Source organism: Hemibagrus wyckioides, linkage group LG01 (assembly GCF_019097595.1).
Source record: "Hemibagrus wyckioides isolate EC202008001 linkage group LG01, SWU_Hwy_1.0, whole genome shotgun sequence".
Classification (NCBI taxonomy): domain Eukaryota; kingdom Metazoa; phylum Chordata; class Actinopteri; order Siluriformes; family Bagridae; genus Hemibagrus; species Hemibagrus wyckioides.
This window is the reverse complement of record NC_080710.1, coordinates 22,998,974-23,015,013: the sequence shown is the minus strand read 5'-3', so window position 1 is coordinate 23,015,013 and position 16,040 is coordinate 22,998,974. Positions and strand designations below refer to the sequence as shown.

The window sequence follows — 16,040 nt, the reverse complement described above, 5'->3', positions numbered from 1 at the left end:
CCAATTTCCCATTGGGATGAATAAAATATCTATCCGTCTGTCTGTCCATCCTTCTATGGATCCTAGTGCTACATAAGACAACATATCACAATTTCCCATTGGGATGAATAAAATTTCTATCTATCTATCTATCTATCTATCTATCTATCTATCTATCTATCTGTCTATCTGTCTATCTGTCTGTCTGTCTGTCTGTCTGTCTGTCTGTCTGTCCGTCAAATGTATGTGTTGAATCTCACACAGTTAAAACAGGTCAGTTGACACAGGTGTGTGTGTGTGTGTGTGTGTGAGAGAGAGAGAGACAGAGAGAGAGAGAGAGTTGATACAGTTAAAGTTCTGGATGTTAAGAGGAAAGAAACTTACACAGTCTGGTTGTGAGGGCCCCAATGCTTCGGTACCTCTTTTCAGACGACAGGAGGATGAAGAGTGTGTGAGGGCAGTGTGGGGCAGCGTGTGGTGTAAATGTCTGTGATAGAGGGGAGAGAAAGAGATCTGGCAGAGAGGAGACACATGCAGTCCTTCTAGTCTTCAGATATATTTTTCTATATACAGATATCTCTGTATGTCTTAAACAGAATCATAATCAGGAACCTGTCTTATATGCATGGTCACACGTGTTAAGAAGTGAAAAAGAAGGAGTGTATAAAAAGGGTTTCATTCGTCTGTATCACTCCAATCCCATTACAAAATGACACTTTTGAACTCTACAATCATAAAGAGATATGATTAACCCAAAGGCCGTGCACACAGGCTGATTGTCCACATTAAGACTTGCTACAGAAAACTCAGGATGTGGTGAAAAAAGTGAGGCTATGAACACCAAACTTTCAGCCTACAAAAGAGACACACTTAATCTGTGAGATTTCTGTAAAAGACAAACATAAATAAGACTTTACATTTTGATCAGATATGCCTTGCATTTTGTCTTCATTGTGATCATCTTAATACAGTGATGTGCACTTTGCCTATAGCCTATACTGCACGGATTCCCAAGCCTGCTCCTGCACGTGTCCTGTACATCTCTGCTACCCTGACACAATCACTTCCCACCCAGGAAAGTATATAATTAGCTGATAGTTCATTAGAGATTAGGATAAACAATAAACAGTGTAGGGAAGGGGATACTCAAGCACCAGGGAACCTGTGGCCTACTGTAATATTTACACAAGGAGTACTGCGCTTTATTTCAGTATGGTGTTATATAAGAAGAAAGTTGCAGTTTTTTCTATACTGCATGTTCAGTGCACACGTTACGTTGTATAAATAATATTCCATAATTTGGTCTAGGCATTAAAAAGTGTTTTCTGCTGCAGTTATAGATTACTGGACCCTAATCCGCCTGTGATTGCATGTAATATGGCCTGGTGTGCCATATTAATGCAATATAATGTAAGATCATGAACAGTCCAAGTGTCAGAAAAAATACAGAATCTTTTTATTTCTGGATTGTTTACGCAGCTCAGTCTATTTTGTTGTGAGTCCCGTTTTCCTAACAGGATATGGTGTGTTGTGACCACTTTGTCAGCAGTGGCGTTCTCATATGGTTTAAGCCACAGGCTCGCATGTGCAGCTTAATGCGCTAAACTCAGCCGTCCCTATTCATAGCCTATGTGTTCAGAGCCGCAGAGTCTTGGTGAGGACTGGACACAATTCTCAGGAGACAGTCGACGGATAAAGCAGGGGGTCAGTTCGCACGATGTGGGACCGAGTTCAGTCGTCGGTATACGCGCAGTGTGGGGCAGTGCTCGCGCTCGCAGTGACCGGTAAATCACGCGCGCTTCTCTGTGCTCTTTAAATTACGGATTGTAGTGAAGACGGTGAGATTAATCAGAGGATATGGTTGTATTCGTGTGCATATAGAGCATACATGTATTAATGTATTAACCATAGCTACAGAACAGGTCCTGGAGTACTCCCTGTCGTGTGCATTTCCTGTACATGTCCTTCCTGAGTTGGTCTGTAACATTAAAATGTACAGTACAGGGATACGCCTGGACCATGGCTGGGATCCTGTGAGTTATAGCATTCCATAACTTTATAACAAATAATGGTATGTAATATTGAAGTAGTCCACAACTTCTGAATTAAAAACAAGAACTGCAGATTAACTAGTTGTGAGCAGAGAGTGTGGTAGGGAGCATAGCAGTCGAAAAGAAACAAAATCAGACTTGGGCAATGATATGTTGTAATGTTTTATTTTATTTTATTTTATTTTATTTTATTTTAGAAGAAATTTGCGCAATTGAGAACTTTAGTTATAAAGTTGTACATACAGAGTCAAAGTTTTTAAAGTGAGGTTTGTGGAGCAGTGATGAAAAGGCTGAAATCATTTTAATTCATTAATTAGGGATGTCTATCAGCCTATTATTATGACATATTCTATGAAGTCCAGATTCAAGAACTTTTTTATTCATGTGGTTCATTAATTATACAATGAGATTCTTAGTTTGCACACTCCCATAGTTATTATTTTTATTATTATTATTGTTAGTACTACTAGTAGTAGTAGTAATAGTAGTGATAATAGTAAAGTAAATTTATAATCTCTAAATATAATAATTAAAAAAAATAGGAAAAATACTAAAATTAGGGTGTAGGTTTGATAAGTTCAAGTGCAATATTGCATTATACTATATACTATATGTTCATTGTCCTTGTGGACATGCCCAGGTGTTGAAATAATAAGCAAGCACTAAGTATCAGCTAACTGTCCTTGTTATTTTTTAACTACTCTCCTGCAGGCTTTTTGTTGATGCGGAAATGGATTGCTGGTGGCATGTGCAAAAGTCAAGCTCGCCTTGATGGAAAAACAGTATTGATTACTGGAGCCAACACTGGCATTGGCAAGGCAACAGCACAGGATATGGCTCGTCGAGGTAGGAAACACAATTTATAACTGATATAGCTGTTCATCATGCAATGTTGTCATGTTCGTCTGTGCTATCAGTAGTGTGTGTATTCAAGGGGCTCGGGTGGTGATGGCCTGTCGGGACCTGACACGGGCTGAAATCGCTGCGCAAGAGATACGGCAAGCCACAGGAAATGGGAATGTGATCATCCGACACCTGAATCTAGCCTCCCTTTATTCCATTCAGGAGTTTGCCAAAGAATTTATAGCCACAGAGGAACGACTGGATATTCTCATCAACAATGCAGGAAAGCTCTGACTGGTCATATTTTTAAATGGAAATTATAATTATAGAAGACTTTTATTAGAGATTTCATTTCTATCATCAATCCATATTTCAGCTGTATTTTTATAAACACAGAATTTAGCTTAGGCTGAAAGGTGCTTGTTGGATTGATCTTTTCAGTCTGGTGGCATAAGGTTTCTGCCTTAACATTTGTTTGATTATTAGGTGTTTGGACTTGAGTTACTTTACATATCTGTAAAGTGATGCTTTTTGTAACAGGTGTAATGATGTGCCCCAAGTGGATCACAGAGGATGGGTTTGAGACACAGCTAGCCGTCAATCACCTGGGCCATTTCTTACTTACCAATCTTCTTTTGGGAATTCTCAAGAGCTCCGCCCCGAGTCGTGTGGTGAATGTGTCCAGTATTGCACATGTTGGCGGTAATCTCTTTTTAATTAAGCTCAGTGAGGTCAAGATTCTTGACAAATTTTTTTCTAGGTCAGACTTTCTTATTAAAGGGACAATAATACCATAACTATTTGAGAGAACAGAGAGAATTTACCCTGGTGAACAGGGTATTTCATTTTATCTGTATGTTTTTGTGTAGGAGAGATTCATATTGATGATCTATTTTTTGACAAGAGGCCATACAACTCTCTGGATAGCTATAGACAGAGCAAGCTGGCCAATGTGCTGTTCTCCAGACAACTTGCTCAGCGGATGAAAGGTATAATATAGCTGAGCTAATCATGTGTCCATTACCATAATTTTTGTGATAATCATAGGTTGTCAATTATTGTTCCTAGAAACATTATTTTTTACAAATATAGATAGTAAACATTTATGGTCTAAGCTGTAACTGTAACAAACTGCAAGTGTAGATAATGCTGTCTCCCTGTTATTGTATGTTTAACACATAAACAGTATCAGCATATTTAATTTCTTACACCATCAAAGGTACTGGGGTGACTTCCTACAGCTTGCACCCTGGAGTGATCCATACGGAGTTGGGCCGCCATGTGAAGTCTCAGTACCCCCTGCTAAGTTATGTACTCACACTCTTTTCCTTGCTGCTGCTGAAGACACCCTGGCAGGGAGCACAGACGTCCATCTACTGTGCTGTGACAGAGGGCCTGGAGGACAAGTCTGGATGCTATTTCAGGTAATTAGGATAGTATACAAATGTTAAAGTTAAGACAAGTCTGCTTTTCTAAAGAATCTTTGCTTGGGGATGATTATGTTAGTCACTTGTGTGACTTCTATTTATCAATTTGTGGAACGAATGTGATGAATTGTTGTAGCTTATGTCTTTTTCTTTTGGTATTTTTGAAATATTGGTAATGTTATGGGCACAAGATGATCACAAATAACATATTCTGTAGATTATTACCTAAAAAAAACTGTTATTTCTTTCAATTTTGCTGTAAGATTTGGTTATGATGGTTTTGAGCTGTTTGCATTCCTGCTTAGTTTACTTGGTTTGACCTCTGTTTATTTCACATTTACCGAAACAGCCTGGCCTAGATAATGTCTGTTTGCTGATTGCCTGACTTTCTGCCTGTCCTTCATTTTGGAAATTGTCCAGCCACAGGATGGTTTAATGAAAGCTCAGACTTCATCTGTGTTCCTTTGCACAAAAACCATGCCAGAAGACTTGACCATTAATAATAAGGATTCAGCAGGTTTCTGAGAGCTCTGTCAAGCCCCCACTGCTTAAGGGCTTATATTGGTGGAACAACAGCAGCAAATCACATTGTTGAGTGACAACTCACAGTAAGAATACAAGTATGATAAAAAAAAAAAATCTGTCTAAATGGTTAGTGTTAGTCTGGTACAGTACCCAGTGTTCTTTTCATCACAAGACATTAATTCTGATATGACCAGAACCAGGGCTCTTGACAGTGAGCTAATCAGTCTCCTCCTCACAGCACTGACTAAATTCCCTATTGTGCTAGGTTTGCCATGGGTTCAATATCACAACCTTAAAGGTTAATGACCATAACAAGAAATCACCACCTGGTCTCTGTATTGCCATGAGACCCACATGTCTTATAGTTACCATAGCAACAATCTCTATCGAAAGCCCCAATGTAAATCAGTCCATAGCGATCTATAAAGGTTGCACTGAATTTCAAGTAAAAAAAAGCCTGTGCTCTGTCCGCACACCTCATGACTGAGAAGTTGACCTTCTCTCCAAAACATACCAAATAGTTTCCATAATAATCTTTTAGCCTCAGCTGGAAAAAAAATAATGGAATAGTATCTATAGGAGGCCCTTGCCCAGGGCTATATTTCACCCTCTATGTCAATTCAAAAAGGGAGGAAGCCTGCATCCCTTTATTGATTTCTGCAGCCTCAAAAAAATTATTGTCAACAATCACTTGAAAATTTACTACATTTACTGCAATTTACTACAACTCCTAACCTCATTTTAAGATGAGATTTGATGATGAGATTGATGCCTCAGAAGAGGTCATGGGACAAGGGTTTAAATAATCTGGACTTTAATTCTATAAGTTTGTGAAGTTTAGCTTCATATCTGTCCATCAACTGCCTAACCTTCTGCCTGTTCTTTTGCCTAGATCCTCAGATTTGTTTATTGGATAGTTGAACACTAACCATAATAATTATTTATTTGTCAGTTTGTTTATTTCATTCTCTATAGATTTATCTATTTATCAATTGATTTGTTGATTACTTTATCTAATGAGAAATTGATAATTGAGTGGCACAAATAATCTTTCATATCAGTCCAATGTTTAGTTAGTATAACTTATTATTCTACCTGCTCCCTTGTGTGAGAGAGAGTTTTGAAAAACAAATCCCATTTGTGTTTGTAGGTCGGTTGAAGGCACATAAGCCCTTCTGAAAATTGATTTAGACAGTAAAAAAGAGCAGTAGGTCAGAAACAAGACACTGTCAGAAGCTGTATCTGTTCGTTTTGCAGAGAGACAAGTTGAAATGAACATATTCTGGAAAACAGAAAAAGAAAAATAAATTAAAATGATGGTCTTGTCTTTGAATGAAATCTTGCAATGATTGAAGCATGCAGAATGTTTTGGCTAGAGAAATGCTATATTATTAAGATGAGTAAACTGTTTCATGTGGATGTGTGTTTGCGTTATAGTGACTGTGCTGAGAAGGAGCCTGGTCCAGAAGCTAAAGATGATGAGCTGGCACGGAGACTGTGGGATGAAAGTGCTCGACTGGTGGGCTTGACTACAGTGCAGTAGTCTCATCGACACCTGCTTTCAATTCTGCAAAGATCTGATGTGGTTTCCTTATGAAGCTGTGTGGTTTCTGACTGGTACCACTGCTGCACAGTACATGTGGACAACAGTGCATAGATCTGCCTCCTGATTAGTACCACACAATCATACTTGTTGCTTAATTAATCCCCTTTAATTATTAACAGGCTCAATGAGGCCCATTTCTAAGTGTTCTGTTGTTGAGGGACACTATTTGCTTCTGGTTCGCTCAGTGAGCAAGTCTGTTAGTGCTGGGGTTCTAGGTAAAACTAAACGAGCAGCAAGTCTTCAGTCTATTACCCCTGCTGTGTGTCACTCTGCTGGTGATGGTGGCTGCAGACCAAATACTTGCCGCTGGTGTGGAACAGAAGAGAAAATAGGACAACCTACTCTGTGGGGCACAAAAATACTGGAGTCACCAAGCAACCACAGTGCAATTCAAAATGTAATTGATTACACATGATTATTCATTCAGAGGTTGTATTTCTGTTGTGTTTCTGGTCCAACTTTATTTTTTTAGGTGAAGCTGTTCTATAATGTAAATGTGCTAAATGGCTCTTCTGTAAACATTTGTATCTATGTATACACACACATTATGATGTCCATATAGAGTTCACATTTGTACAGAGTAAAGACATGTACAGTATAATGTGTATATATATATATATATATATATATATATATATATATATATATATATATATACACTATATTGCCAAAAGTATTCGCTCACCTGCCTTGACTCGCATATGAACTTAAGTGACATCCCATTTCTAATCCATAGGGTTCAATATGACGTCGGTCCACCCTTTGCAGCTATAACAGCTTCAACTCTTCTGGGAAGGCTGTCCACAAGGTTTAGGAGTGTGTTTATGGGAATTTTTGACCATTCTTCCAGAAGTGCATTTGTGAGGTCACACACTGATGTTGGACGAGAAGGCCTGGCTCTCAGTCTCCACTCTAATTCATCCCAAAGGTGTTCTATGGGGTTGAGGTCAGGACTCTGTGCAGGCCAGTCAAGTTCATCCACACCAGACTCTGTCATCCATGTCTTTATGGACCTTGCTTTGGTCACTGGTGCACAGTCATGTTGGAAGAGGAAGGGGCCAGCTCCAAACTGTTCCCACAAAGTTGGGAGCATGGAATTGTCCAAAATGTCTTGGTATGCTGAAGCATTCAGAGTTCCTTTCACTGGAACTAAGGGGCCAAGCCCAGCTCCTGAAAAACAACCCCACACCATAATCCCCCCTCCACCAAACTTTACACTTGGCACAATGCAGTCAGACAAGTACCGTTCTCCTGGCAACCGCCAAACCCAGACTCGTCCATCAGATTGCCAGATGGAGAAGCGCGATTCGTCACTCCAGAGAACGCGTCTCCACTGCTCTAGAGTCCAGTGGCGGCGTGCTTTACACCACTGCATCCGACGCTTTGCATTGCACTTGGTGATGTATGGCTTGGATGCAGCTGCTCGGCCATGGAAACCCATTCCATGAAGCTCTCTGCGCACTGTTCTTGAGCTAATCTGAAGGCCACATGAAGTTTGGAGGTCTGTAGCGATTGACTCTGCAGAAAGTTGGTGACCTCTTCGCACTATGCGCCTCAGCATCCGCTGACCCCGCTCCGTCAGTTTACGTGGCCTACCACTTCGTGGCTGAGTTGCTGTCGTTCCCAAACACTTCCACGTTCTTATAATACAGCTGACAGTTGACTGTGGAATATTTAGGAGAGAGGAAATTTCACGACTGGATTTGTTGCACAGGTGGCATCCTATCACAGTTCCACGCTGGAATTCACTGAGCTCCTGAGAGCGACCCATTCTTTCACAAATGTTTGTAAAAACAGTCTGCATGCCTAGGTGCTTGATTTTATACACCTGTGGCCATGGAAGTGATTGGAACACCTGATTCTGATTATTTGGATGGGTGAGCGAATACTTTTGGCAATATAGTGTATATGTATACATATGTATATATATTAACCTTCTCCATCTTTATTCCTTGTCATCTCAAAGCTTTACAGGCAGTTGCTTGGTCTTCATGAATACAGGTAGACCTGTATTCATTTTTATTCCATCCAAGTGTCCAAGTGTATTCTTGCACAATGAATATTTGACTTATTTGGCATGTCTCACAGCTAAAATGGCAGATTAGGTCAGACCTGTTCGTCATGAAGACCAAGCAACTGCCTGTAAAGCTTTGAGATGACAAGGAATAAAGATGGAGAAGGTTAATATATATACATATGTATATATGTATATATATATATATAATATATGCTTTGTATCTGGTAATTTTTAGCTTTCCCATAATGATCTATCAGATTGTTCCTGCTGGCAAACAATGTACATGAAGGATATGGTGTACATTAAATTTATTGCAGTGATTTTGCTACTGAGGCTTTATAAAAAATTTTTTTTAATTAAACCTGCTATTTAATTGCGTCACCTTGTGCAGTGTCTTGTGTGATGGCCTTACAGTATATCACTGACTTCCTATTTTATTGTGGTGTGAATCACTTTTGACCCCTAGATGGAAGCAAAGTAAGGCAAAGATGACAAGACAAAAAAAAGTCTTTGTGTCAAGTTATGGTCTAGTTAATTCCTCTTATGTGCATGTGTGTGTGTACATACTGGAACATCTAAGCTCAAGTATTTTCCTTTTTTACAAGATGAGGCGTCCACAGGGAAGTTTTTATTATGTTGAAGAATGGCTGTCAACAAAAAACTCGTCAGTGGTTTTTACTTCACAGTGTCAACAATTAACATTGTCTATAGGGTTCCTCTAACTGAACAATATACTGATAAAGTATACAGGAACACTCCTGAAATTGTTGGTTCATGTGGGTTTCACATTTGTATATTTGCAATGCTATTTCCCACAAATAATTGAAACTGGAGCAGGAAAGCTTTGTGAAAGGTGGGTGCATGAGAGGGTAATGAAGGAAACCAATGTGACTCAAAACCCCACACAGACAGTAACCTGAGCTTCCTGACTCAAAACCCTGTTGGTTTTATACATCAGTAACCTGATGTATGAAGGTACGGAAAACGGCATGCATTCGAGAGAAATGATAAAAAAATAAGACATAAAATATTGAAGGCTTCAAGCCTACTTTAGCAGTTCAATTACTGAAAGGCTTCAATATAGATTATTTTTTTTAACACTTTTTTCTCTTGCATCTATCATCATGCAGATGCCAAGCTTTAATGGTCTGTCATAACACAGACAAGTAGTATTTTTAATATCTATTTTATATTATGGCTACTCATATAAGGGTGCTCATATTTTATAATACAGACTTAGTTTGATACTATATAAGTGTAATAAGATTGTACTTTAGCACTGCTTACTTACACTGTAGCATGTCTGGTTTCATTTCAGAGTGTAGAAAGGATCATGCCCAATCAATGTGCTGTCTGTACAGACTGACCCACTAGGGACTCTTGCTCTCTGTCTTCATTCTTCTGTGGGTTCTTGTCTGCAGGATACTTATTCACCAATTAGAAATCATATGAGAGAAAGGAAATCAGATGTAACTGGTATTGCATGCATTATGCATGTGTATTGTTTAAGATACAGGGGTTGGACAATGAAACTGAAACGCCTGGTTTTAGACCACAATAATTCATTAGTATGGTGTAGGGCCTCCTTTGGTGGCCAATACAGCATCAATTCATCTTGGGAATGACAGATACAAGTCCTGCACAGTGGCCAGAGGGATTTTGAGCCATTCTTCTTGCAGAATAGTGGCCAGGTCACTACGTGATGCTGGTGGAGGAAACTCACTCCTCCAAAACACCCCAAAGTGGCTCAATAATATTTAGATCTGGTGACTGTGCAGGCCATGGGAGATGTTCAACTTCACTTTCATGTTCATCAAACCACTCTGTCAACAGTCTTGCTGTGTGTATTGGTGCATTATCATCCTGATACATGGCACTGCCTTCAGGATACAATGTTTGAACCACTGGGTGCACATGGTCCTCCAGAACGGTTCGGTAGTCCTTGGCAGTGACGCGCCCATCTAGCACAAGTATTGGGCCTAGGGAATGCCATGATATTGCAGCCCAAACCATCACTGATCCACCCCCATGCTTCACTCTGGGCATGCAACAGTCTGGGTGGTACGCTTCTTTGGGGCTTCTCCACACCGTAACTCTCCTGGATGTGGGAAAGACAGTGAAGGTGGACTCACCAGAGAACAATACATGTTTCACATTGTCCACAGCCCAAGATTTTCGCTGCTAGCACCATTGAAACCGACGTTTGGCATTGGCACGAGTGACCAAAGGTTTGGCTGTAGCAGCCCGGCCATGTACATTGACCCTGTGGAGCTCCCGACGGACAGTTTTGGTGGAAACAGGAGAATTGAGGTGCACATTTAATTCTGCAGTGAGTTGGGCAGCTGTGGTTTTATGTTTTTTGGATACAATCCGGGTTAGAATCCGGACATCCCTTTCAGACAGCTTCCTCTTGCGTCCACAGTTACTCCTGTTGGATGTGGTTCGTCCTTCTTGGTGGTATGCTGACATTACCCTGGATACCGTGGCTCTTGATACATCACAAAGACTTGCTGTCTTAGTCACAGATGCGCCAGCAAGACGTGCACCAACAATTTGTCCTCTTTTGAAATCTGTCACCCATAATGTTGTGTGCATTGCAATATTTTAAGCAAAACTGTGCTATTACTCTGCTAATTAAACCTTCACACTCCGCTCTTACTGGTGGAATGTGCAATCAATGAAGATTGGCCACCAGGCTGGTCAAATTTAGCCATGAAACCTTCAACACTAAATTGGCCAGTGTTTCAGTTTCATTGCCCTGTATGTTTATATACAAACTTCAAGATTGTCCAAAGCCAAATTGTGAAAACTGGCTTCCTGAAAAGGAGTGTTTGTTCAACCATTGCACTTTTATGTGAATGTCTAACTGCATAAAACCCTTAAAACAGTGGACATAATTCAACCATGGCACAAAACCACTTTGTCTTTTCTGATACTGAGATTCTGACACTGAAACCATCCAATACTTTTCTTGTGCTGTCATCCCAGGTTGTTGCAAGATCCAATATCTGATATGTTTTCTCTGATATAGAATTCAGCATTTTTTGTTGATATTGGCCCAATACAGATACTGGGCATTGGAACGGTGCTATCTTTATTCCAGTATTACAGACCAGTACTCAGTTGCTTGTGCTGGTTTTGTGAACTGGCTCATGGGATCATGTCATCTGTGTCAGCTGTGTTTTTGTTAAAGCAATGTGAACTATTATTATGTTGTACTACATAAGCTGAAAGAGTAATTATATGGGCAAAGTCTTCTTTTGTATTGATTTTACATGCTCCAGTAGTCAGAACGATTTTATAAAGTCCACATTTATAGCCCATTATGGGTTATTATTATATAATCCTGGATAATGACCTTGAATCCATTGGGAACATTTGTGGGGAATTGAGCTTGGAAAAGAACCTAGAATCCATGTTTCCCAGTACCCTATTTTGTTAGTTTCAGGAACTGAAATATTGCAGTCATTAACTGCTGACCCACTCAACCGATTTGGCTGTTATGGCATCTATTAAATTACCTCTTACAGAGAATTTGATTTAGCTTAACTGCCTTCTATTTGAGTCAGAACAGCAATGACTGGTAACTGATTGCTCATTGTTAGTAATGGTCCATCCCTTTGGCCCATAAAGTGTACACATACATCCAATGGAAATTCAATTTCACAGAAAGTAATGCTCCTGATGTCATTCAACCAAGTACAGATAAATGGCTCTGCAACATATTGAAAAAACTATGAAAATAAAGAACCAATTTTACACGTCTGTTATTAAGTCATAATCCTGAGATTATTATATAAACCTTCTTATTATTCTGAGATACTGACACATAATCTCCAAGCATGTTAAGAAAACTATTAATTAATATATAAAAAATACTAAAATTGATTAATTAATTCACTTTTAGCCTCCCAAAGTAAAGTATTTTGTTTTCATGAGCTCAGACTAAATACATCTGTATACTGGAACATGTACACAGGTAGACCTGTATTCATTTTTATTCCATCCAAGTGTCCAAGTGTATTCTTGCACAATGAATATTTGACTTATTTGGCATGTCTCACAGCTAAAATGGCAGATTGGGTCAGACCTGTTCGTCATGAAGACCAAGCAACTGCCTGTAAAGCTTTGAGATGACAAGGAATAAAGATGGAGAAGGTTAATAAAACATTAGTAAAGCTTTAAACCATTTTCGGATCAATATGAAATCCACTGTAACAGTGGAAATGGAAGAAAGTCAAACAAATGTATATGTTTAGTATGAAACTTTATGCTCCTGTAGGACAATGAGCCAAAGCACAGGCCACAAGGACATGTAAATAGTTTAATTAATTTTATTTCTGTAGACAGTCACCAATCTTATATCCTTAGATGTGATGTTGCAATACTGCAAAAAGAGAAAGTGTGAATCCTTTCTGAAGGCACTGTAGTCATTGAGACAACAAAAGCAAAGTAATTTAGATGTAGCAGTAGTTTTGCTCATTGACAGACAATTGAAGTAAACCAGCTTACAATTTTCCTTTGGGTTCTCGATTTCACACGCTTTACACATAAAACTCTTCAGTAAATTAAGACCATAGTGTTTTAACTAGTAAAGGTGCCTGAATTTAACGGCTATAAAGAAACATCCTGTCTTGAACATGATAGAATCAAATATTGCTCAGCTTTTTAACTCCAAATAATATTCAGAGTGGCTATGTTTTAGTCCACAGCTGCTTTGCAGAGACAGACTAAGATAATGGGAGCTGAAGCTCATGCTTAGTGAAGGAGGATAGGCAGATCATGGCTGGGGTGTAATTAACATTGAGCTTGTATGGCAGCTTATAGTTGGTTGGGTGCAGTAATCACTGCTATGTATTACTCTACTGCATGCTGCATGAAGACACACTCTAATCAGTGCTACTCACAGAATCAGTGGGATTGTACAGAGATAGCCTACGCTTTGAGACCCATGCTATCAGTTCATGAAATAAAACACTTGCTGTGAGAGGTTTGAAGCCTCGGATTCTCAGTTTTCCACTTTGATACGTAATTTAAATCAACATAAATATGATTTTCAATAAAAACATTTGTGAAGTAGGGATCTTCTTGCGGAACTCAAAGTCTAAAGTAGTTCATATCAAAAAGTTTTTGAATTTACTTTCATGCTCTGTAAGGGTTCCTCAGTTCATTTCACTAGAAAATATTTGGGCTGTGGGTGGCATGTTGGTGCCATAGGTAGTGTTGCAATCTCACGGCTCCAGGGCTGCACAAACTCCAGTTTAATCATGAGCTTGGATTACTTTGCAGAGTTTTGCAAAGGGTTTGAATGAGCATCCTCTGGACTCTCTGGCTTGCTAAAACTTATCAAAAAATGTTGGTGGGTGCACTGGCTAAGTGTGTGTGTGCATGGTGATGGGTAAATGATTGGTGTAACATCTAGGGTGTGTTCCTGCTTCCACACCCAGTGTTCTCTGGATATGCTCTCGATCAATATCATGAGTAATGAATGAATATTTGTGCTGTGTATTTTCAGTGTGCAAATTACCCTTCTTCACAATCAAATGCAAATGTGCAAGAAAACATCATGGGATCGTATTACATGGCAAATTGATTTTTATGTGCCTTTACATTAGTTTTACATTAGCATTTACATTAGTTTTTAGCCTAAGTTACTTACAGTTTCAATGCAAGCATATAGCTGAGCAGTTGTGGGTTAAGGTTCTTGCTCAAGGGCCCAGCAGTAGCACTTTCATTCTTCTCATTGCTAGCCCTTACTATTGCATTAGAGAAATCATTACCACTTATATTCAGAACATCCATAACCATTTGTGTAAAGCCACTTTCATTTTCACTCATCGGAGGCAAAATGTCTTTTTCAATTCTAATGGACCATGAAGAAGAATGTTTGTTGGTCATCATTTTACTTCCTGTGCTTTATAATCAATGTGATGCACTTTCATGTTCCACACTTCTGGCCCTTTGAGCTGAACAATTCTTAGGGGGAGCTATAAAAAGATTAAGTGCTTCACTTGGACAGGAAGGTTATGAGATAATGAGAGTTTTGGGATGGTTTGGGAAGCATTTCAAATTTCACTTCCAACATTTTACCAACATTGTGACTATCATTGTCCTGTGGGCCATTGCCTTATAATGGCAGTGAGAGAGCCAGAGAGATTATTGATCCCAAATTCTTTGATTGTGTTATCTAATGTAATGTGGCTTCCAGCTGTTTCCAGTGTGATCACACCCCATAGAACATAGAAAACAAATGCAAATCAACCTATGAAAGGGAACTCAGACAAACAAACATATGTGACATGTCTGAATCAGTCAATACCATGCTGTCCTGTCTTGAACTGACATGGCAGCGTGTGTAACTGTATACAAAACTGCATACTTGCAGTTTTAATCCTGCAAAAACACATTATGTCTTTGTGCATTTTGTGCAACATTATTCAATTAAATATTTTCACATTCTGTTACACTTACACATATTTTAAACTATTTCAGAATTCATTCTTGAGGCACTGAGTTGAACTGAGTTGAGTATGTTGTGGCATGGAAACTGTAAAATATACAGTGCAGGTTAACACTCTGAACTAGTAAATTGTCATTCTGATGTGGTTATGGCACTCTTAGAGTTTAAATGAAAATGTTATCTGCTTTACAGATTCAGTAATACAAATTCAACCATTATAAACAAAATGAAACAAGAAAGGTCTGGGATCAATTGGAAAGCTGACTGCACCACAGGTCTGCTGGCCCCACATCAGTGCCTGACCTCACCAATGCTTTTGTGCCTGAATGGCCAAATCCCCACAATAACACTCCAAAATCTACATTTTTATAAGAGTAGAGGTTATTATATCAGCAAGAGGGGAGTTGGTGTTTAAACTGGGATTTATTTATTCCCAAATATGGGTGGGATGATCAGGCATCCACAAACATTTGGCCAAATAGTGCATGCTATAGCATACAGCATACAGAACTATATCGTCCACTATACTATCTCTTAGTGTGAACAAAAGGATTAGATTAGATTAGATTCAACTTTATTGTCACTGCACATGTGGGTACAAGGCAACGAAATACAGTTAGCATCTAACCAGAAGTGCATTTTCGCAGTGCAAATAATTAGCATATATAATCAGTATACAAACAAATAAATAATTTGCATATATAAACAATATATAAAAATATATAAATAATTTATATAAAAAAAACAGTATATAAACAGTATACAGAGGGAGATAAATACAATGAGTGCAAATGAGTAAAATAAAATAATAATAATAATAATAATAATAATAATAATAATAATAATAATAACATAATAAAATGATTATAGGTGGTGCAATAAAGAAGGTACTGTATACCATGAAAATAATTAAATATTTAAACAGTATTCATAGAAGGAGTTATGTACAATGAGTGCAATGATTTAGATGTATGCAATGAGTAAGATATTGTATACCATGATAAATATTTGCATATGTAAACTGTACACATATGTAAACTGTACACAGAAAGGGTTATATACAGAAAAAGGTTATATACACTGATAATAATGTGTTCAGTCAATATGTGTGATCGGGTGGAGGCAGAGTTCA

At 38.6% G+C, this 16,040-nt stretch overlaps 1 protein-coding gene across 2 annotated transcripts; it reads left to right on the top strand.

Moving 5' to 3' along the window:
- Positions 1 to 1,492: 1,492 nt before the first annotated feature.
- Positions 1,493 to 7,076, top strand: si:dkey-23o4.6 (retinol dehydrogenase 13). Of its 2 annotated transcripts, XM_058405960.1 has the most exons (7): positions 1,506 to 1,763; positions 2,742 to 2,876; positions 2,965 to 3,157; positions 3,415 to 3,575; positions 3,743 to 3,862; positions 4,093 to 4,297; positions 6,263 to 7,069. In XM_058405960.1, the coding sequence occupies exons 1-7, from the start codon at positions 1,697 to 1,699 to the stop codon at positions 6,366 to 6,368; spliced, it is 987 nt and encodes a 328-aa protein (XP_058261943.1). In that variant the 5' UTR covers positions 1,506 to 1,696; the 3' UTR covers positions 6,369 to 7,069. The 2 variants fall into 2 exon arrangements, with proteins under 2 accessions (XP_058262028.1, XP_058261943.1); XM_058406045.1 differs by lacking the exon at positions 2,965 to 3,157 and having other exon boundaries at positions 1,493 to 1,763; positions 3,414 to 3,575; positions 3,710 to 3,862; positions 6,263 to 7,076.
- The last annotated feature ends 8,964 nt before the right edge of the window (positions 7,077 to 16,040 follow it).